At 38.2% G+C, this 23,852-nt stretch overlaps 2 protein-coding genes across 4 annotated transcripts; one reads left to right on the top strand and one right to left on the bottom strand.

Annotated features, from left to right (window-relative positions):
* The first annotated feature begins 1,203 nt into the window (after positions 1 to 1,203).
* Positions 1,204 to 2,721, top strand: LOC118485733 (proline-rich receptor-like protein kinase PERK9). The gene is made up of 3 exons (XM_035982155.1): positions 1,204 to 1,494; positions 1,654 to 2,531; positions 2,718 to 2,721. The coding sequence occupies exons 1-3, from the start codon at positions 1,204 to 1,206 to the stop codon at positions 2,719 to 2,721; spliced, it is 1,173 nt and encodes a 390-aa protein (XP_035838048.1).
* Positions 2,722 to 14,313: 11,592 nt separating this feature from the next.
* On the bottom strand, positions 14,314 to 22,953 carry LOC110889091. 3 transcript variants are annotated; one of them, XM_022136596.2, is made up of 8 exons: positions 22,371 to 22,953; positions 19,557 to 20,436; positions 18,565 to 18,811; positions 17,143 to 17,340; positions 16,087 to 16,260; positions 15,806 to 15,994; positions 15,619 to 15,732; positions 14,314 to 14,843 (listed from the first exon to the last, which is right to left on the bottom strand). In XM_022136596.2, the coding sequence occupies exons 2-8, from the start codon at positions 20,411 to 20,413 to the stop codon at positions 14,496 to 14,498; spliced, it is 2,127 nt and encodes a 708-aa protein (XP_021992288.1). In that variant the 5' UTR covers positions 20,414 to 20,436; positions 22,371 to 22,953; the 3' UTR covers positions 14,314 to 14,495. The 3 variants fall into 3 exon arrangements, with proteins under 3 accessions (XP_021992288.1, XP_035837762.1, XP_035837763.1); XM_035981869.1 differs by lacking the exon at positions 22,371 to 22,953 and adding an exon at positions 21,993 to 22,149; XM_035981870.1 differs by lacking the exon at positions 22,371 to 22,953 and adding an exon at positions 21,274 to 21,405.
* Positions 22,954 to 23,852: the final 899 nt, after the last annotated feature.

Genomic DNA, 23,852 nt, shown 5'->3' with positions numbered 1-23,852 from the left:
AGTTAGGCTTAACTTGGTTAACTTCAAAGTTATAAAGGTTTTAACTAACTTGGTTAGCCTAAACTAACTTAAATCTAATAAAACTTCTTTTTATTTATTTATTTTATAAAATGTGATAAGTAAAATAATTTATTTATTTAATCTAATTAATTATTTAATATTAATAAATATTGTAATTATTCGATTTAACCCAACTTTCTGGTAAACTACCGAATTAACGTACGAATTCCCGATTTTTGTCTAGTTTAGGGTAATCTCTTGATAATGCTCGATTTAAGAGTTGGGATTTGAATATCTTTCAATTATTTTTACGTGTTTGACATAGTTTGACGTGATTTATCGTGTAATAACATAACATAGTATCAACCAAGCATATGATCAAAACGATGCACTTTTCATTATGATTCAAGTCTCGAAATACAAACTAGGGTAGAATGAGAGTACAACTGACTGAAATGGAAAGTACAACCCATAAAGCTATAAATAGAAAGTTCAAAAACGCGGAGCGTTACAGTGTGACAGCTTGGTATCAGAGCATTGATCATAGCGAACTAGGATTCCTTCTCGAGTCTAGACTATGATCACTAGGGCTCACACGAAAACATTTTTACATTGCATACATTACGTCCTGATTCAGGATACAAAACATTTTTTACAAACAAAAAGTACGAGCACATTTTCAAAATTTATGGTTCAGTCTTGGCGACTGAGGGAGTTCAGCCCTAGAGGCTGGGGAGGTTCAGCCTTAAAGGCTGGGAAGGTTCAGTCATGAAGACTGAAGGGCCAATCTTAGAGATTGGGGAGGTATAGTCGGAGAGACTAGGGAGTCAGTCTGAGAGGCTGGGAGGGTAGTCTAGTGAGACTAGGAGAATTACTTGTTTGCTTATTGGTGACTAACATGTTTATTTGATTATATGTTGATTATTTGTGCATATGTGTGGTTGTGTTACAGACATCATGCCATCATCCTCAGACACAGGAGTTTCGGACACTTTAGATCCTATGGCGATCGTATCAGATGACAGAGTTTCGTCAGAGCGAGAGGTCTACACTTCCGACACCACCAGTACCGATGACGACGATTTCCAGCCCTTTGCGCTGCCTGACGTCGGAGCTGAGCCTGCTGATGGCCTTCCCGCCGAGGACTTACCACTTGCGGTGATCCCTGCTCCTATACCGCTTGCTGCTTATCCAGTCGTAGATATGCCACTCGATGTTGTTTCTGACGACGACGACATCGATCTGTTTAAAGAGGACCCACCTGAGGCTGACCATGAGGGCGGGGCCCCTATTGTTGCTGACGTCATTCTTCCCATCGCTGAGGCCCCTGCAGAGGAGCTTCCAGTTGATTCACCTGTCCCAGATTCCTTCGAGTCTATGGCATCTGCGTCCGTACACACTCAGGGAGTGCAGCATCACTCTGTAGACGCCGACCCAGACATGGCGTTATCCGCTGCACCTGCTCCCGCACACGACTTTGAGTTTGATCACGAGGTTGACGATGATTTTGATCCTGTCTTTCCCCCTAGTTTTGATCCTGACCAGGATATCGAGTTCATTCACCTAGACCAGCCCCTAGAGGAGCCTGTAGTCCCTATCGATCCTTTCTTTGATGATCCCGCTGATTTTGATATGGATTTTGTTGACCCGGAGCCTGTCGTGGCCCCTGAGCCAGTCGTTGTTTCTGATCCCGCATTAGAGCATGACCCTGTTCATGATGATGCACCAGCCATTGCACCCTTTGTTGATGATATACCCGTAGCTGGTCATCCTGTTGTTGCTCCACCGTTAGTGGATGATCATGTTGTTGACGCTCCACTCTTGATAGAGGATCATGTTGTTGCACCATTTCCTGATCCTGTGCCGGTGCTGTTCGACCGCGCACCTTTTGCTACCCATATAGATCCACATTACGCCGACACCCGTAACGGGTGGATTGATGACGATGACGATTACCCACCTTTTTTGCGACCTGTTACACCACCAGTAGCCCCCGTTTCAGCACCCATTTCTGCACCCACTGATACCCCGTTGTTTCCCCCACACACCACAGATGCTCATCGCACATATCTTCCTGTTACGTTCCTCCAGGACATACCGCCACTGTGTCCTGGAGAGGGGTCATCTAGACAGCCGCCTGTTCCTGTTCCACCCATGCTGTCATCACCTTTTCCATTCACATCACAGTTTCCCCATGTTGCACCATCTACTGCACCATCCTTCACTCCGTCGAGCGAGCCATTTCTATGGACTACGCCCCCTATCATGCCACTGTCTGATCTGTATCACCCATACCATGTTAGGTATTCTATGGAGGACATACTCACATCGTTGATGATACAGCAGGAGGCACTGACCCGTCGTATACAAGAGCTAGAGAGAGCTCAGCGACCACCTTGCCATTGTCAGACCCCATTTTCAGCACCGCACACACCACGTCCACTTTCACCCGACTCAGACTTTCGCTTCATGACTTCTGAGCAGCAGATAGCATATTTGCTGCGTGTCTGTCGTGCTTTAGAGCAGGACTGGTTACATATGCGTCGCCTGTATTACTCTCATTTTCCTCCTCCTCCCCCGCCATCAGCATAGGCATTTTGATTCGACGCAGGTAGACTTTTGGTGAGAGGACCGCGATTGTGCAGACTATACAGCTTTTTGAAGACCGCATTTTGATGACATTACTTTTGATGTTTAGTTGTTGATGGTTGTTGTAGTTGATTTGACAGTTCAGACAAGGGCGATGTGGTCCTTAGTCACTTTTGATGTACGATACAGTCACAAAACTTGTAAACACTATTGTGGTCTTGATTTATGATAACGTAATCGCAGTATTCTCATTATATGTGATGTTGGGTTGATTGTTTATGTTCTATAACGTGTGATGTTATGTGCTTGATTTATTTGTAACATGAGATGTTATGTGCTTGATATTGTTGTTGCGTACATATACCATTTGCTTATCATAACCTGACCAACGCGAAACATCTTTTAGAAGATGCCACCAAGACGTGATCCGCGCATGCCCACTAATGAGGCAGAGCTTTAAGGAATCATTGCTGCAGCTATCGCGCAATACGTTGCTTCTCATGCAGAAACAAGTGGAAATATCTCTCAAAACCACGGCAATAACAATCCACCCAATGATAATGTTAAGTCGTTTGAGATATACTATGAATACATTTGGATATTTTTAGCACGTCCGCTAATAGCATTTGTAAATCCAAACGTATGTGCAGGGTGCACTTACAAGCAATTTCTCGATTGCAAGCCCGTGAATTTCGACGGCACAGGCAGTGCTGTTGCATTTGTAAGATGGGCTGAGAAGACCGAGTCTGTTCTTAGAATGAGCAAGTGTGCTCCCGAGCAACAAGTGACCTACATCTCAGGGCTATTTCTGGATGGAGCCCTATCTTGGTGGAACCTGTAAGTGCAAACTCTTGGTGAAGCTGCTGCTTATGCAATGTCATGGAATGAGCTGAAGGAGCACATGCGAAGGAAATACTGCTCACGTGCTGAAATTCAGAAGCTAGAGACTGAGTTTTGGCATCTAAAAATGGAAGGTCCCAAGATTGCGGAGTATGTTCAGAGATTCCACGATTTGTCCCATGTAGTGCCATACATGGTCACACCGGAGTTCAAACGTATTGAGCTCTTTATCTGGGGATTAGCACCTCAGATCATGAGTATGGTTACTACTTCCAAGCCTGCGACAATCACAGAAGCCATTGATCTCAGTGCGGCTCTTACTGAGGAAGCTATTCGCTTGAACAAATTCTCGAATTCTGAGTAGAAGAAGAAAGAGACTCATGTGGAGTCGTCTGGTGAAAATAAAAGGAAATTTTCGAACTTCAAACAGGGTACAAGCAACGTGAACAAGAAAGGTGAATCAAGCACACCAGGCAAAGCTGCAACCGGTGTTGAAAATAAATGGAAGGGTTATATGGGTACTTTGCCCAACTGCAATACGTGCCAGCGCCATCATCATGGACAATGTAGATTGAGGAAGTGTGAAGCATGTGGAAGGAACTACCACACGAAGGATACGTGTTGGGCCGGAACTGGTGCTGGGCGTACTGGGAATCGAGGTTATGGGAATGGTAACGGAAACCGCCAGCAAGGAGGAAACGTCGGAAATGGAAACCGTGGGAACAATGCAAATCAAGCTGGGAAGGTAAATCGCAACCAAAACAACGCTCAAGCTGGGAACGGAGGTGGTAATGGTCACGGACCAGGCTGTTTTAATTGTGGAGAAGTTGGGCACTTTAAGAAGGAATGCCCAAAGCTGAACCAGGCCCGTGGAAGAGTGTTTAACATAGGAGCGAGGGAAGCGCGCCAGGATCCCAACGTTGTCACTGGTACGTTCCTTATAAATCAACGCTTTGCATCTGTTCTGTTTGATACTGGTGCCGACTATAGCTTTTTATCGTTAGAATTTAATAGTATGTTTGGGTTAACCGCTAGTAAATTAGATATACCATGCTCAATTGAACTGGCTAATGGGAAGCTGGTTGAAGCCAATGAAGTTGTTCGAGGATGCGTAATTGAACTGGGAGAATGCGAGTTCACTTTGGACCTACTACCAGTCAAGTTGGGAAGCTTCGACGTGGTATTAGGGATGGATTGGTTGTCAAGCAACAAAGCCAAGATTGTTTGTCACGAAAGATCATTCGCATCCCAACAGAAGATGGAGAGACGATCGTGGTTCATGGAGAGAAGCGCGATACGCCTCTGAGAATCATTAGCTGACTGAAAGCTAAAAAGTGTTTACGGAAGGGATGTGTCGCCTTCTTGGCACACATCGTGGATAAAGAAGCTGCTGAACCGAAGATCGAAGACATCCCAGTGGTAAAGGAATATCCTGAAGTCTTTCCAGAAGACTTGCCATGATTGCCACCTCAAAGGCAAGTTGAGTTCCACATTGACTCAGTTCCAGGCGCCGCGCCTGTGGCTAAGGCACCTTATCGACTTGCCCCTTCAGAGATGCAGGAGTTATCGACACAACTTCAAGAGTTGCTAGACAAGGGATTCATCAGACCAAGCTTCTCGCCTTGGGGAGCTCCAGTTTTGTTTGTCAAGAAGAAGGATGGTAGTTTTCGTATGTGTATCGACTACTGGGAATTGAACAAGTTGACTATCAAGAATAGATATCCTCTGCCAAGAATTGATGACCTGTTCGATCAGCTGCAAGGTTCAAGTTACTACTCGAAGATCGATTTGCGATCAGGTTATCATCAGCTGAGAATCCAAGAGGAAAGTATCCCCAAAACTGCTTTTAGAACTCGATATGGACATTACGAGTTTCTGGTGATGTCGTTTGGGTTGACAAACGCGCCAGCTGTTTTTATGGATTTGATGAACAGAGTTTGTAAGTCGTACCTCGACAAATTTGTGATTGTGTTCATAGACGATATCTTGATCTACTCAAAGACGAAGGACGAGCACGAACAGCATTTAAGAGCCATTTTGGATTGGCTGGCTACTATCGAAGGTTCATTGAGGATTTTTCAAAGATCGCTCAACCTTTAACTTCCCTCACCCAGAAGGACAAGAAGTTTGATTGGGGAATCAAACAAGAAGAAGCGTTTCAGTTGTTGAAGGACAAGCTTTGTAATGCACCGATCTTATCGCTACCAGAAGGAACAGATGATTTTGTGGTATATTGTGACGCCTCGCGTCAAGGTTTGGGTTGCGTGTTGATGCAGCGCCAGAAAGTCATAGCTTACGCGTCACGCCAATTGAAGGTTCATGAGAAGAATTACACCACGCATGATTTGGAATTGGGCGCAGTGGTATTTGTGCTGAAAATTTGGCAACACTATTTGTATGGTACGAAATGTACAATCTTCATAGATCATAAGAGTCTGTAGCACATATTCGATCAGAAGGAGCTCAACATGAGACAGAGGCGCTGGGTAGAACTACTGAATGATTACGACTGTGAAATTAAGTATCATCCAGGGAAGGCGAATGTGGTCGCCGATGCCCTAAGTCGTAAAGAAAGGATCAAGCCCATAAGGGTTAGGGCTTTGGAGATGATTATCCAGACAGATCTTTCATTGCGCATCCGTGCTGCACAGAAAGAAGCCCTTAAAAAGAGGAACATTGAAGAGGAATATCTCCGTGGGATGGAGAAGCAATTAGTACCAAACGAGGAAGGAACGTTATGTTTCATGAAGCAAGTTTGGGTTCCTCTGTTTGGTGGATTGAGAAGGGTTATTTTTGATGAAGCTCACAAGTCACGGTACTCTATTCATCCAGGAGCGGATAAGATGTACCAAGATCTTAAGGACTTCTATTGGTGGCCTAGGATGAAAGGCGATGTAGAAGTTTATGTTAGCAAGTGTTTAACGTGCGCCAATGTAAAAGCCGAATACCAGAAGCCTTCAGGACTTCTGCAGCAACCTGAAATACCCAAATGGAAATGGGAACAGATTTCAGTGGATTTCATAACAAAGTTGCCAAGAACACCAAAAGGTCATGACACTATTTGGGTAATAGTGGACCGGTTAACGAAATCTGCACATTTCTTGCAAATCAGAGAGAAAGATAACACGAGCAAATTAGCTGAGATATACATGAGAGAGATCGTTGCACGCCACGGAGTGTCTCTCTCAATCATCTCTGATAGAGACGGAAGGTTTGTGTCAAGGATTTGGCAGTCCTTTCAAGAAGCATTCGGATCTTAGTTGAACCTAAGTACAGCTTTTCACCCACAAACCGATGGACAAAGCGAACGAACGATCCAGACATTGGAAGATATGCTGCGAGCTTGCGTAACGGATTTAGGTGGAAGTTGGGATACTCACCTGCCATTGGTCGAATTTTCATACAACAATAGTTATCACGCAAGTATTCAAGCCGCACCGTTCGAAGCTCTTTACGGACGCAAATGTCGATCACCGATCTGTTGGGCTGACGCAGGTGATAGACAATTAGTTGGTCCGGAAGTGGTCCAGGAAACCACATACAAGATTGCACAGATCCGAGAACGCATCAAGGCGGCTCGCGATCGACAAAAGTGTTATGCGGACCGAAGAAGGAAACCTCTGGAGTTCGAGGTAGTAGACATGGTTTTGTTAAAGGTATCACCCGGGAAGGGTGTGGGACGCTTTGGAAAGCGTGGGAAGTTAAATCCACGTTATATTGGTCCATTCAAGATTCTGAAGAGGGTTGGTTTAGTAGCATACAAGTTGGACTTACCTGCCGAACTTAATGGTGTTCATGATACATTTCATGTATCGAACTTGAAAAAGAGTCCAACACAAAAAACTTTTGTCATTCCCGCTGATGAAATTCATATTGACGACACGCTCCACTTTGTCGAAGAACCCGTTGAGGTTACGGATTGGAAGATAAACAAAACACGCAGGAGTAGTGTCAAGCTCGTCAAAGTTCGTTGGAATGCAAGACACGGTCCAGAATACACATGGGAACGTGAGGATCGCATGAAAGAAAAGTACCCCCATCTATTTCCTAAGACCCCTGTAACTAGAAGCAGAGCCTAAAATTTCGGGATGAAATTTTCTTAACGGGGGGAGAATGTGACAACCCTCACAAATCCAGGTATCTGTACAAATTAATTAATATTTAATTGGTGCTTAATTACTGTGCTTGATTACAATTATGAATAAATTGCTTTCTGTTTTCTGATACATACATACTCATGCATCATACTTTATTACTGTCACTCCATTTATTATACACAAACAATGTTGGCAAACTTGATGCACAAAAGCACAGTTAGCACAGTGAGCGGATAACCCAGTAAACATGCTGACATTGCCAGCACTAGACAGACATTGTTTCTGAGGCCAGTATGAGCCGGGAATAGATTACTGCACTAGTAGGGAGTGTAGGGAGATGAGGATCATAAAACTGTGTCACTAGGTGATAGTTATAGTGACCGGAGGTGCCTAAAATGTTCTTTAATTACAAAATTCTGCACTACATACAAAAATTCAGCATTTAACAATACTAGTAAAGTGCAAAAACTTGTCAAAATAATTCCAGACACTTTCCAAAGTGTTGGGAATTTAATGTGTCACTAAAAATAACTTAAAAGACACTTTATAGCTTTACTTAACACTTTAACGGATCAATATTCAACCGAACAACCGGACTTTACCTGGAACATAAAAATATTGCCAAACACATAGTTTTTACTTTTCTGAGCTAGTTAGGGTCCCCGAATACCCTAACACAACTTAAATTATACTACACACTTAATATCCTTACTAAACACCTTTAGATTTCAACTAAATCCTAACTATATCATCACCACCCGACCCCATACTCCCCCCCCCCCTCATTTTGACGGTCACAAGGGGTGACCCACCCCTTGCCTTCCTTTTGATTATTATAATGGGTAATGTTGGTGAATTAGTGACATATTACATGGAGGATAATAGTGAGATTGGTTTATAAATATGTTTAAGGGTTAACCAATCTCTTTCATCAAACTCAACTTCAACAAACCACTCCCTTCTCCTCCTTCCTTGCTTGCGGCCAAACCCACACCACCACCATATCACCATCATCAAGTTTCTTTCAAGCCACTTTCATACATCCAAAGGTGCAAGGAGTCCTACAAACAAGCCCGGTGCACTCGGAAGTTCAAGAACCACTCTAGTTTTCTTTTATCCACCACTTTTACGCCTTGTTTCTTCCATAGCCTTGTGCTAATAGTAAGTGCTTCTAATCTTCATATTGATATTGTTTTTAGTGGTTAATAGATGATTTAATGGTGAAAAATTAAGAAACACTAAAGAACATGAACAAGTCTTAAACATAAAGTGATAAAGGGTGGATAAAGAGAAGTTATGTGTGTAAACCATGTGAATCTTGTGTAGTTATGATTATTTGATGTTGCTTGTTACTAAAAGTAGGATGGATCATCATCTAGACATACTAGATCATGTTCAAGAACATGAACTAGTAAGATGTTAGTGTTAGAAATATGAAAGATGATGAAACCATCCACCATGAACTTGAAACTTGAATAAACATAATTTTTCTTGAAAAATAAGGTTATAAACTTGTAGATCTAAAAGATCTACAAGTGGTTTTTCGGAAGAACCAAGTGAAAAATACTAGTTTTGTCATAACCCGGATCTTGTATGAAGGAAGCACATTTATAGTAACTAAACAAGTGTGTAAACACTTGTGTAACAAGGAAATTTCATAAAGAAATATTTTTGTGAATCTTGACTAGAAGTTGTGTAACTTCAAGTTCTTTAAAAATAAAGTTTCCAAGAAACTAATCATGTTTTAAAGATAACAAGACCTACTAAGTATGATGGTAATTTACTACATATTTTTACAAAACTTTCAAGTTCATGAGTTTATGATTTATTCTTATTTTGTCAAGATTAGTGACTAAATATTGTAAGTTGTTGATTGTTAAATGGGTTGATTGATTTTTACAAAAAGAAAATTATATGCTAAAAGTATGGACACCTCCATTTACAGAGGAAATTCTGGCGAAATTTTTCTAGAAATATAACACTTAGAAGCATTTTTCTAACAAATATTTACAAATGTATTTTTAACTTGTTTTCCAAAAATAAACTTCGCCATGATTTTTATTACAAAATACCAAGTACCGGAGGTGGATTTTCGTAAATAAAACTTGTTAAATATATATTTAGAATATATATTTTATAATAAGACGCTTTTGATTATGTGATTATTTTGTGAACTAGATATATATTATTTTTAGGGTAAAAATAATATAACATGAAAACACCGTGAAATTACGACTCCAAAATAATACCAACGCGCTCACAAAATAAATATTTAAGTTATATAAGTATCGTAATACAACGCGAACTTTAAAAATGTAACTTATGTATATTTCGGAAAAATACTCTTATTAATACATTTTTGGTGAAATATTATTTTGGAAAAACTTATGAAATAAAATATAATATTTTTGGGAAAAATATATATATTTTGGGATTAAAAACATTTTAGACAAAGTAATTAAAATATATATTTTCAAGTGAGACTTAAAAAAGAATATATTTTCGGAATTATAAAACACACATGTATTATTACCCCCATCCTTGGGAAGGAAAATACGAATATAAAATAATTTAGAAGTGTGAATATGAAATAGTTGTCTAACTATTTCCCAAAAACGTTAAAAACCTTAAGCTAAGGCACGGCCGTCCGTCTAATAGGAATTAGTACGTGTAGGTCGTCACGCTGCAAATTGAGTTGGAGACTGACGTTTCTGGAGACGCACTTCTGTGAGTTCATGTTTCCCCCTTTTCTCTTTACTGTTTTCAGTTTTATACTTCGGGGGTGAAATACATGCGACAACTATTACAAACATTTATTACATGGTATGGTTAGCGTAGGGAGGGTTTATACTACTAGATCATGTGAGGGGTGGGTACAACACTCGAGGCCATTAATCCTCTTTATTAGGACCGAGGGACACAAGAGTGATAGATCTATTTGGGTGTAGCGAGCCCACACCCGTGAGGCCGGGGAGGCCCATAGAGGTGACTGTGTCTTACAGCCGAAGCCTGGTACAAATTTGCTAGGTTTGAGTTTCCCTGCACTTTCTCACACATACCAGTGGCTTTGCAACCCATTGGTGATCTCTTTTTCCATATTGCTACATACCAGGGACTTTTATACATACTTTAAAGGTTTACTCATACTCACTTTTACATGAACTCGCTCAACTTTTGTTGATTTTTCAAATTACATGTATTTCAGGAAATTAGGGATCTGGCAAGGTATGCTATGTCATCAAGCTGCGTAGGAGAAATGATGTCATCCGAGTTTAGGGATTGTGACTTTTGCCTGGACGAGTCACAAGTCTTAAACTGTGTTTTTAATTCATGTCTTATGGTTGTGTCGTATGAACAATATTTTTATTATGTCATGTTGTAATCCCTTGCATGTGTCGACTTTTGAAAACAATGTTGTCGTGTTTTACTTTTTAAACTTGAATAAATGGATGAACATCATGGTTTTACTTTCATATAGCATTGTTGTGATTATGCTATGGTATTAAGAAGTCACACCAAATAAACCCACGCTTCTGCAAAGCCAGGGTGTGACACTTGACATGATCGATCCTCTTGAATTTGTTCCTGAATCCTTTTCCTCAAAGCCTGCTTGATACTTGATTCAGAAGAAGAGGATGATGGTAGATCTGCCATTTTTAATAGGATGTTTGAAATAGTGATAAAAAGATAAACTATATAATAAAAGAAAAATTATTGATATGAATTATTGAAATCAATTATTGAACTGAATTATGAAACACACTGTGCGAAAATAAAAATAATTACTTTTAAAGCGTGCGAAATAAAGAGCTATATATGTTAAATACTTTCTAGTTTGCGAAATCTCCAACTTAAACATGCGAAATTATACATATGATAACATCTTAACTACCTGGGCTATGTTAAAAACACCACATGCGGTATATCAAACAACACATGCGATATGATAAACTCAACAAATAAAACCAGAAACAACTGATCTTCAACCTCATTACAATCTAATAAAATGAAAAAAGCTTCAAATCAAATAAAACCCAAAATCAACCGTAACCCTATGATGAAAAACCAAAAACAAACATCCTAAATGACGAATCGAGCATTTTCGGAAATCGCCAATATGTGTTCAGTTAGGAATCAATCAAAAAACCTACAAATCGAATTGATACGAACAGTAATTAAATGGACGGTTATGAAACGAACTCGAAATCTGCTTCCTAGTTGACGGAATTCCCTGATTAGCCCTCAGATGTTTGAATAGAATGTCTGATATACCCTTATTTAATTAAATTGAATCAGAACACGTGTATGGCTGTGGGCAGCGCGTACATAATGTACGATAAGGAGATTTGTATCCTACACTTTACCTATATATATATATATATATATATATATATATATATATATATATATATATATATATATAGGGGAAGGTTCTATGCAGAACACTAAATATTGCGAGAACACGCAGAACAAAATGAATCACTCATTTTTTCAATCCTAAAAACCTAAAAAGTATTGAAAATGTTATAAATGTAAGATTTATCGTTTCTCACACTAGAATTTAAAACAAAATATGAAAAATCTTCAGTTATTAAATAACCTACATATATGTAGGTTATGTGTAGGCTAAATTACCTACATGTATGTAGACTAGGGGTAGAGAAAAATATATGATTTTTTATGTATATATAATACACATAAAAATGTAAGAAACATAAAATTCAAGAAATATGAACCTTAAATCCCAAAATTTAGTGATTTAGAGTTGTTCTTTTTGTTCTCGTAATAATTAGTATTCTGTAATGATCCTTATCCTATATATATATATATATATATAAACTAATAGGTATAAGTGAAACCAAGATTCGAATACGTTAATTATATTTTACGGGATGTCACTTTATCCCCATGTTGAAAGAATTTTCGTCCCGAAAATTGAGTAAACATGACTTGAGTCGCTAAGTTTGATTGAGATTTTCCCAGGCTGTCACAAGTAGTCCTCTTTTGGTACTCCTGGCTTTGCTTGTTTACGACGACAAGATACGGTGTTTAGATGATGTTTGTCAAGGATGAAGAAAAGGGGTACAAATGGTGAAGAAGAAAAGGTTCACCATCAACTACTGATATACGTCCCGCATTTAAGTCCATTTCACATCAGACGCAAAATGGGCCAGATTGCCAGGGTTAAAGTCGGTCAAGTGGTTTTTCGTGTGGCGTGCTATTGTGACAAGTTGGGGACATGTGGTAACATTTCAAATGTTTGTCTCATATATACTTAAATTTCGTCCGGTATTTATTTTTACAAAATAAGACACTAGACTAGGGAGACTTAAAGAGGTATAACCCGTATTAATTTCATAATACCCGTAATTCCCTCTTTGATACTCTCAACCCGGGTCACATATAATAATAACGGTAGTTATGCCTACATAGCTTAATGGATAAAAGAAAATATATCTCTAACCATTTTGAAAAGAAGACGTGTTATGATGCAAAGCATCAACCGTATCTTTTATTTATTCAAATTATAACTTCCAAACAGGAGGCAGTTCAATGCCCCATTTGACCCGGGTTGTACGAGTCTAAAGTTGGGCGAGGCGATTTGTGAAGTTGGAATGTTTAGGCAGGTCGTTATAATAATAATTTAGAATCAGGTTGATGTTCCTTTTGATCCAGGTGGCTTTGGTCTGAAGGCAAAACTCGAGGACGAGTTTTTTTTTCAAAGATGGGGAGTATGATGCAAAGCATCAACCGTATCTTTTATTTATTCAAATTATAACTTCCAAATCTTTTTTTTATTTTGTTTCCTATTTGATAAGTTTTGTGGTTGAACTATAAATAGAGGATTTAGGATTTATTGTTATGGAGTTTTTGGTTTATTATTGAATAGAAAGAACTATGTTCTTGAACCTTTTGGTTCATTTATCAGTCTTTGATTAGTCAAATGATCTTGAGCCATTTGATTGCACACGAAATTGCATCACGTTATCTTGTAGATACGAGGAAGTAGGAAACCCTAATTCTCTATTTATATAAACAAGGAAGAAGAAACCCTATTCTTCATCTCTATAAGTACTCTTTGATAAAAGTAAACGCATTCTCATGCACCCTTACAAACCCTAACATTATAGTTACATTCTTTACATGCCTGTTCACTCCTAAGAAGTCGATGCTTATTCTCATGCTAGTTCCTTAAACACGATTGACAGTGTCAGTTTTATAGAAATCATTATTCCAATATCCTTGAAGATATTCGGTTGAAGCCAAGTACCCACTCAGAACCCATTCTGGCATTTGTTTCTTTAATTCTCTCCTCTATTGGCAAAGCGTTCATGTTGACAGTGAAGAAATTCTTGTGAGATTTGCTTAAGGTGCAACAATTTTTATTATTCTTCTTCAAATAAAATCTTTTCCGTCTTTCAAACACTAGGCATTTTCTAATGGTAGCCTGTATAAGACAGTTCTGGCTCGTACAAGCTTTGCCTACCAGGGGCGCCCTAGGGTTGGCAGGGAGGACCACCAGCCAGTGCCCCGATATTTCGAATGGCACATTTAAAAAAAAAAAAAAAACCACCATATGTATATGTAATTTTTTTAATAGGACATACCCATACAAACACGGGTCACTTAAAAAACTATTGTTATGGTTTAGCTTAATTATTAGCCCATTAATTATAAACCTTTAGCAAGCCCAATACCCAAGGATACACGAATTCTCATAGAAGGATACACGAATTCTCATAGAAGGCCGCCCTGACTTGCCTACCATGCACCCGGGTACAAGTTCTTTAACTCAAATATAAATGGTAAATGTACGAAAATTTCTGACATTTGCTTGCTTTCAGATAATAAATAACATATGATTACAACACCATTGTTCTAAAGATACACGAGAAAATAAAACTTATTTCTTTTGGTTTTTTTTCAGCTTCTTTTTTTTTACTTTGGAAATACTAATGAAGCCATAACTCATGATAACCAGACCTCACGAAGAAGTTCATACCTAGCGTTGACCGCGATACAGGTGGTTTGGTCCATATGTTGGCCATTTCCATTTCTTGCAAGATTTAAAGATAGATACGGTTGTTTATCGATGATATAACCAAGCGGTGAATCGAGTTGTTCTAGCTCCTCATCGCTTGTATACCCTTTTCTTTGAATAACAGATGAGTTTCTATTCAACTGGGATTGTTTTGCACCAGCTTCGGATGCTTTTTGAGAAACATCAATGGAGGAAGGAGGTTTGTATATGACTGGAGCAGCTGGGTAAGGGAAGCTGCTTAAATTGTCCCCCGATAAGCTGCGCTCTATCATTGCCTGCATGGCCCGAGTCAAACGATTAGTAAAACAGGTAACTTTTTGTATGGAGAACACGTTTTATCCATATTTAAAAAAAACTGTGACTGCAAAACACACGGAGAGTTGTGTGACGGATCGGTTTAGGTCAAAATGAGTAACAACTTTAAGGACATGCCAAAAGAAGCGAGACAGGGTTAGGTGACGCACCGACACTTTTAGAATTTTATAAATAATTAGATTGTTAAAACACAGTTATGAAAACGGAGTTTATAAATAATTAGATTGTTAAAACACAATTATGAAAACGGAGTAAATATACCTTTAAAAAGAAAACTATTTATGGGAGTTTAAGCGTTTGAATAAACTTCTAACGACTTTTGACATGTTTACAACTTTTTTTTGAACAGCAAAGGTTACATAACACTACTACTAAATTACACCAAATTTTACCACATGCCAGGAATTGAACCCTGGTCACTCCCCAAGAGACAAAGCCTCTACCACCCCACCAAAGTGGTGATGGCATTCATCTACAACTAGTTTAGAGAACTTTACCGATGTTAACTGTCATTAAAATCCAACCAGAACTGACACAAAAAATCGGTTTAAACTGACACCTAAATTATATTAAAAAAAAAACACTTTGAACAACTTTCAACTCATTTGGCATGTTACCTTTAACCAATTTTTCTCTTTTTATTTATATTTTATTTTTACATGTTAAAGATAAAGCATGATATGAATTTGTTTATATAAAATACTTGTCAACAATAAAAGTAAACTAAAGTTATACCTCAGCATTTACTGCCTCCAATACCGCACCAGGAACTGAATCTGGACAAAATTCATCCGGCGTGAAGTTGCAGAGGATTCGTTTAAGTAACGGAAGGCTGATTGACGGGCATACCTATATATATAAAAAATATAAAAAATGAAAAAGAAAAGGAAAAAAACAAAACAAAATAAGATTATTGGCATACCTCAGTTCTAACTGATTTGTCCATAAGCATGTCTTTGGGTAGCATTAAAAGATCACTTAATGCATTTAGGAGATGAAAACATTTGAGTTCACTGCTTTTTCCGTCTTTTTGTGAAACATCTTCACATGTATCATGTTCATGTTCCTCCATCCCGAACCAGTCAGAAAGCCATCTAGACCAATTTCCGACCTAGGAAAGCCATGTAAATTTGTATCACTTACATACGAGAATTATATAGATATAAAATGTAGAGGTGGCAAGATGTGAGTTTAGGTACATACCGCGTTTTTGAGTTGGGCCCCGGAGGCAAAGCTTAGATCACCAGCTGGAATAGGCAAAACTCTGGACTCAACAATAGGATCCGATACAGGATCTGTTGGCATTTCATGTGCCGACTCACGAAGAATAGCATTGAACATCGCCACATCAAGTCTAGCAACACATTGCTCCATTACCTAATGACAAAAATATTAAAAAATCTTGTCATGAAATGCTGAAACTGTTGAGCTTATAAAAGTTTTTAATTCAAATTAATACGAATATATATGATTACATACCAAGATGGGCAAATTTGGCGACGGGTCAAATGGGGTTCCGCTTAAAGTTAAAACAAGTCATTTTGTAGCAATAAGTTTAAATGGGCCAGGCTGGGTTAAACAAGGTTGACCACCAAAACATTAAGATATATGAAATCTCAATCAATGTTAACTGAGGTATGGTTACAACTTACAACTAACAAAACAATGTTTTCACAATAACCTAAACCTTTGAATAAAAGACTAGTTCATAAATATTGTTTCAAAAATTAGAAAAATCATAGAAAGCCTTCTGAATTTCACAATATTGCATTTGCCTTTTTAAAACATTAAAATGTCATATTTACCAATACCATAGTATATATAAATAAAACCGGTTAATTATTCCGTTTCATTAGATAAACATATGACTAAACAATGTTATCATAATGAATCATCTTGGCACATAATGTTCTCTTCATGTATTAGGCTGATTTAACGTTTAAGTAACAGTATATTTAACTTAATATTGAATGTATAAAAATATGATATTTTAGTGTTTTGAAAGGTATGATATTTTAAATTTAGAATGATAAATCTCCAACTTTTAGGAAGAGATAAATAAAGAAGAATACTTTAGACAACTTTCAACACATTTGACCCGTTCATGTTTTGGCTATATCGTTTTAAGTTTGCCCTTTTAAGATAAAACACAGACCAAATCAATCAAATGGTTTGAAACTGCCACCTGTATAATCCAATATTGTTTTTACTTTTGAAAAAGTCAAAGCTACTTATAATAATGAATCATAAATGGCATACCATTCTTGCCAACACAGGAAGGCAACCGCAGTCATGACCACCAGCACGAACGGGACAAAGTCTCTTGAAAGCATCATGGAATGCGATTCTCCATAAATTAATGGAAAAGTTGCCTTGTTGCTGGTTACCCGAGGCGGGTCCCAGCAACTTCCCTGTATAACTATCGTCTCCTAGACATTGCATTTTAGGTGTTAATGTCTGCAAGAGAAAGGTCAAAACTCAAAACAAGATATATAGATTGGTTCCCTAAAGAAAGTGTTTTTCTAATAGAATAGCAATGTATTTTTCATCTGTCCTGCTTTAATCATATTGTCTACCATTTGGGTCATTTTGTAGTCCGTAAATTTGATATTTTTATATAAACTAAACGTTACAAAATTTATTGATTAAATCCCTGGATTTTCTTAAAGATTACTGAAAAAAAGTCCTCTATAAATGTTGGACATAATGAAAAGGACCATTTCGTTATTTTTTAGAAAACTTTAAGGGAATAATCATGTGAAATAAGTACCTTTTTGACAAAACAGAAAATTAAAATCCAGTGACTTTACAGTTGAGTTTTGAATGTTAAGGAATTTAACCTTTAAAATAATTAGGTCCAAAAGTTATGTACAAATTTTGCAAATGTAGACAGATTTTTGGGGTATTAGCCTCTAATAATCCCCTAAAAGACGTTATTTACCATTGGCAGTCCCACTTTTTTTTAATTCCCACGGGCATTCCCACTGGACTCCCACCTTTCAACTATTTTTCCTCCACCGGTCCTAAGTTAAAAAAACTTAACGGTGTTAAGTTTCTTTTCCCGTTAAGTTTCTTTTCCGAATTACAAATTGGCGTTTTAGGGCTTTTGATCAGAACAAGGATACGTGTCGATTGATGTAAAACTTACCTCGAAACGGTGCTCCAATCCAAACGACGAAAACGGTGCTTCAATTCGGGTGTTTAAACTTCCAATTAACAAAAATCAAGTCGTTTGGAGCACCGTTTCGAGGTAAGTTTTACATCAATAGACTCGTATCCTTGTTCTGATCAAAAGCCCTAAAACTTTAGTTTGTAATTCGGAAAAAAACTGAACTCCGTTAAGTTTTTTTAACTGAGGACCGGTGGAGGAAAAATAGTTGAAAGGTGGGACTGCCAGTGGGAATACAAAAAGTGGGACTGTCAATGGCCAATGACGTCTACTAGGGATTATTAGAGGGCAATTTCCACAACTGCCATATATAAATCTAACATTATTACATAATAAACTATCATTTTAAGCTGGTTTTTTGTATACAAAGTGACTCAAAGGGCACACAAAGTCATATTTTTGTGACTCTAGATGTACAAAAAAAGTGCATAACTATAACTGGGCAGATTAAGAAGTATGTTAGTATTTTTAATATTTATGCAAAAAAACCTGAAAGAAACGAAATTTCATACCTGCCACCATATAGACTCAACAATTCGTGAAAAGATCCATGATTCAACTTTCTCAAGTGCAGATGTGAAGCTTCTTGTTTCTTCCCAGTCATCAATGAACTCAATAAAATCAGGTTTATTATTAAATTGTTTACTTAATCCATGTGCATCGAGTGCTCTTGTTGATGAACTTGATTGACATGAACTGCCAAATGCTTCGGTTATTGTCTCCCTCAATACAATAGTGTTTGACCACCAGAAAGTCAACCTGTAAATGGAAAGAACGATTGGATTATCAGTCAAAGTAGAAAGGAAGATTTCAACAAGTTCTGTTACAAAGAGGCTCACTGGAGCTATGCGTTATCTCTAACGGGTCAAACACGTAAATAAATCATATACAGATTTAAAGGAAACAAGTCAAACTGGTCAAAAAGCCTCCCAAAATGTATCCTTAATGCATAAATCATCCAAACTCATGTTATTTGAAAACAAATTATTGTTGAAATTCCGAGATAATTTTTTATTAAATAAAACTAGATAATCATCTGACACTAAATACTCTCAGCACTTCAAAATCTGGAAAATTTTTTGGACCAAGCCCGTTTGATCCGTTACCAGTAGGGGTGTTCAAAAAGCTCTCGACTCGAGGCTTGCTCGAAACTCGCTCGAAAAAAACTCATTTTGTGTTCAGGCCGAGCTCGAGCCAGAGTGCTCGGCTCGATGGCTCGACTTGTGGTTCAACTCGATGGCTCGGCTCTGTATTTTTTTTAGAAACGTGTGTTGATTTTTGTATTTTTTATGTTACCAATATTTGTAAAAAAAGATTACAAATTTAAAAAATTAACGATCCGGCTCGATTGGTCTCGAGCTGGCTCAAAGTTTTTACGAGCCGAGCTGGATCGTTTAAGTTCGAGCTCGAGCCCAGCCTGGCTCGACTCGATTACAGCCCTAGTTACCTGACCCACCAAGAATTCGAGTATCTAAGAAACAAGTCAAAACAAAGAATTGAGTACCTCGGAACATCGTTGCCACAAGACTTTGCAATCAAAACCAACCCTGATGCAGTGTTCTTAGCAATGGTAGCGCGTTTCCCTTGAGAGTAGTGTTTGGCTGCATGAATATAAAGTCTAGAAAGGCGTCTGGCAGGGGTATGCACCTTATGGGCCGAGCTACCGTGTTCTGGAACAACCGAATAGAGTGAAATTTCAAGAGCAGCTACTTCTCTTAGCTCCTCTTCGAGTTTCTCAATTCTCATTTCCATTTCTTCGATCTTTTGATCCAAATCTTCTTTCGTTGTTCCATCATCATCCAAGATATCCACTTCCTTCAGCTCGGGGGTAGTTTGGTCATTATGGTCGTCTATTCCTTCAGAAGACACCGATGACGATGCTGATGGGAGTTTCGGATGAACTTTCACATCCTTTGAGTTGTTATCAGATATTGTCGTCTTCTGGGATATATTATTACCTGAAGGTTCCTTATTAGATTTCACTCTTTGTTTATGTGACGAATTTTCCGAACTATCTTTTATTGTCGGATTTTGTGAAACCGCTTGACCAGATTCTAGCTTTTCGTCCTCTGCGGCCCGTGAATCCCCGCTGGATGATACGGAATCGGTCACCGTCTCAGAGTCTGATACTTCGTCTAAATTAGTGTTCCCTTTATGAATTTGGTCTATGCTTTCTTGATTTGTTTCGAGAGTTTTGACGTTTTGAGATGATTCATCAGATGCGGGTTTTTTATCGGTATTTTTTGATTTAGGTGGTTGGCTTCCTTTTTCTTGTAGTTGCTTATTATCTCGGGTTTGCGATCGTACAGAGCGTTTGGTTTGGTTATTCGTTGGAGTTCTTTTTTTGTCTGTTTGCTTCATACTTGCTCTATCCCCCTTTTCAACTGCATATACAAAGCAAATTTCACAATATCATTAGTATAACAAAAAAAACAACTGCAAACAGATTACAACGTCATTCAACACGCATAGAAAAGTTTCTTATAACATATGGAGTTCATGAAATCCTCCATGCATGATATCTTTCTACAAGATTCGAAATACCTAGGGTTTTTACATACAACAACAACAACAACAACCATACCCAGTAAATCCCACAAATAGCGAAGCTACTTATAGGGTCTGGGGAGGGTGGGATGTAGGCAGACCTTGCCTCTATCCATAGGGATAGAGAGGCTGCTTCCGGAGAGACCCTCGGCTCGAAAACGAACAACAAACCAACACACCACATCAAAGCATATAGAAATAAGAAGTCCCTCGTACCAAGAAATTGATCCGAGTGACACAATATAACGTAAATCATGTGTAATAGCATGCATACAATATCATTTGGGCATAAACACAAGAAGGCAATCAGCGGAAAAGTCCCTTAAAGAGTAAGAGAAACCTATCTCCTTAAAATACACCTAAGACCTTAGTGCAATATCTTCTAGAAGTCCTTAACCCTAATCCTACGCCTCCACGAAGTCCTATCTTGGACCATGTCCTCAGAGAGATGCAACTCTACTAAATCATGCCTAATCTGCTCATCCCATGTCAGTTTGGGTCTGCCTCTTCCTCTCCTCCCCTCGACAGTAAGAGTTTCCACTACTCTAACTGGTGCCGTCGTTTCCCTCCGCTTCACATGCCCAAACCATCTCAATCTCCCCTCCTTAATCTTCTCCGATATACTAGCCACTCCTAATCTTTCTCTAAAAACCTCATTTCTTATCCGATCTAACCTCGTGTGTCCACACATCCACCTCAGCATCCTCATCTCTGCTACCTCCATCTTGCGCGCTTGTGTCTTCTTGATAGCCCAACAGTCTGTTCCATATAGCATAGCGGGCCTGACTGCTACCCTATAAAATTTCCCCTTTAATTTAGTTGGAAACCTCCTATCGCACAATACCCCACTGGCTGCCCTCCATCTACACCAGATGGAGGGCAGCCAGCATAAATAAATAAATAAAATTATTCATAATTTGAAGTAAAATTAATTTTGCCTTTCTCCATTGATCACTATAACAAAACCTGCAGGTTGCAGGACACATGTGACACATCCAATTTCATTCATCCTGAAGAACCAATACAACCAAAACATTCTCCATAGGACCACATCAATTGCATGCTATGCTACTACAGAGATAACCTATGTGTCTATGCACTTATTTCTATCAGGGTATCAAGAGAAATACCTAATTTATACCCTTGAGTTCTTAAATCTGAAAATTAACCTAATCTAGACAGAAATCAAAACACAGATGTCGATCAAAGCAACTTTTCAGACTCTGCATTCGGCCAGTAAAGTTATACTAGTGATAACACAAGCTAATTACAGATCTGAACAACACATGCGCGGAAACAGAGTAATGAGCTTCCAACAAAGGAAATTATTCATGTTTTTCAAAATTATGGTAAAGCAAATTGCAAGCGAAACTTCAAACGAACTGATCCGCACCGACTAGAGATTGACTTTTGTATATAAAAAAAAAAGATCTGAACAACACATAAGCGGAAACAGCAATATATGTAATGCAAACAGCGCTACAAATAAAGCATATTGCAAGCGAAACTTCAAAGGTATTGATCAGCAGCAACATAACATGACAAACTGCAGAATTAGTAGTAACATAGCGTGTGTCAATTAAGAGCTACACGCCAATAGATAAACTTCCAAAAGTAAACACTAGATCCAAACCTAAAACTGATAATTCAGTACAAATAGCTGTCAATTTACGAAACTTAAAACGCGGAAGAAGACGACAGACGCGACAAATTGCATGTATCCGTTTACAGATAATTGATAACTGCAATGAGATTTTGAGTTTTAACTAACCGAAAGTTGTTTTTATAAAGATTTCGCTTTTTGTTGAGCTTGAAGCTTTTGAGAATGATGCAGAAGAAGGTTGGAAATATCTATACAAAGCTGGCCTTATTGTCCGCCATTGAAGCACTACAGAATCTTCGGGATTGGAAGCTCGTTGAACTAAAGAAAACTTTTAGATTACAGCTTTAAATTCCACACACACTCTCTCTCTCTCTCACACACACTCTCGCTCTAAACTATAGATACAGGTGTGTGTATGTATAATTGTATATTGTAGTCTCTCTCACACACATATACACAGAGATCGATGCTTTCACACTCTTTACTCTGAATCTTCTCTCACACACACTCGGTCTAGGTTATAGATACAAGTGTGTATGTATATTGTTGTCTCTTTCTCGCTCTATAGATACAGGTGTACACAGAGACCGATGTTTTCTCTCTCTAAAACCTCTCTCTTTCACACACACACAATCTCTCGCTCTAAGCTATAGATATGCAAGCTGAGTTTTCTCTCTCTAAAACTGCTGTTTCTGAATAAAGTGATGGTGAAAGATGGGAAATGGAAGACCAGAGGGTATTGCGATCGGCATATAAAATTGTCGTCATAAATATTTGTTGGATATTTTATTTTGTAAAAGTTATTATAAAATATCGTCTTCTTCAAATGATTTCTAATTTTTAATAATTTAGAATATTATGTTGGTTGCATGCAAGTGGCATATCAAATTTTGAATAGATACGCGTGGATAAATAGAATTCGGATTTTATGCAAGTATTGGGTGAACTATTTTATAACTTTTAATTGTTTTTTTTTTTTTAGAAAATAAGACGAATGATCTACTACTAGACAAAATAACGGAGACTTTAAAGCACCGACAACCTCATAAACTTTATAATTCATAAATTTTTATACATGCAATTGCCTTTAACTAGGGCTGTAAACGAACCGAACGAACACGAACAAGGCCTTGTTCGTGTTCGTTCGTTAAGGAAATAAATGTGTTCACGAACGGTTCATGAACACTTACCGAACGAGATGTTATGTTCGTGTTCGTTCATTAAGGAAATGAGCGTGTTCGCGAAAGGTTCACGAACACAAATAAATTTGGCGAACGCGACGAAGGATGAAGGTAGATGGCCCAGAGAGTATCACTGGAACTTGAATCCCTTATTGTGGAATAGAGATCAATCGTATTCGCTGATGTAAATAATGAGAAAAGAAAGGAAATGGTGTATAAACAATGTGAAATAGGGTTTCCTAGTTTAATTGTTAGGGTAATAAAATAAATAAAAGTTTAATAATATAAAAAGTATAGATAAAATATATGAAAGTACAAAAATCTTTAATTAAAACACAAACATACGAACATAAATGAACGCATATGAACGAATGTTCACGAACATCTTACCGAACGTTCACGAACACAATCGAACGAACGAGACCTCTGTTCCTGTTCGTTCATTTAACTAATCGAACGAAATTTCTTG

This window comes from Helianthus annuus, chromosome 13 (genome assembly GCF_002127325.2).
Source record: "Helianthus annuus cultivar XRQ/B chromosome 13, HanXRQr2.0-SUNRISE, whole genome shotgun sequence".
NCBI classification, from domain to species: domain Eukaryota; kingdom Viridiplantae; phylum Streptophyta; class Magnoliopsida; order Asterales; family Asteraceae; genus Helianthus; species Helianthus annuus.
This window is presented reverse-complemented; position numbering and strand designations above follow the sequence as displayed.

Coding starts and splice junctions, on each gene's coding strand:
- LOC118485733 (XM_035982155.1), top strand. CDS start 1,204: ATGCCACTCGATGTTGTTTCTGACGACGACGACATCGATCTGTTTAAA. Junction 1,495..1,653: donor ACTTTGAGTTTGATCACGAG/GTTGACGATGAT, acceptor GTTGACCCGGAG/CCTGTCGTGGCCCCTGAGCC.
- LOC110889091 (XM_035981869.1), bottom strand. CDS start 22,134: ATGTTGCTGCTGATCAATACCTTTGAAGTTTCGCTTGCAATATGCTTT. Junction 17,341..18,564: donor TTGAGTCTATATGGTGGCAG/GTATGAAATTTC, acceptor TTTCTCTTGCAG/ACATTAACACCTAAAATGCA. Junction 15,733..15,805: donor ACAAATCAGTTAGAACTGAG/GTATGCCAATAA, acceptor TTATATATATAG/GTATGCCCGTCAATCAGCCT.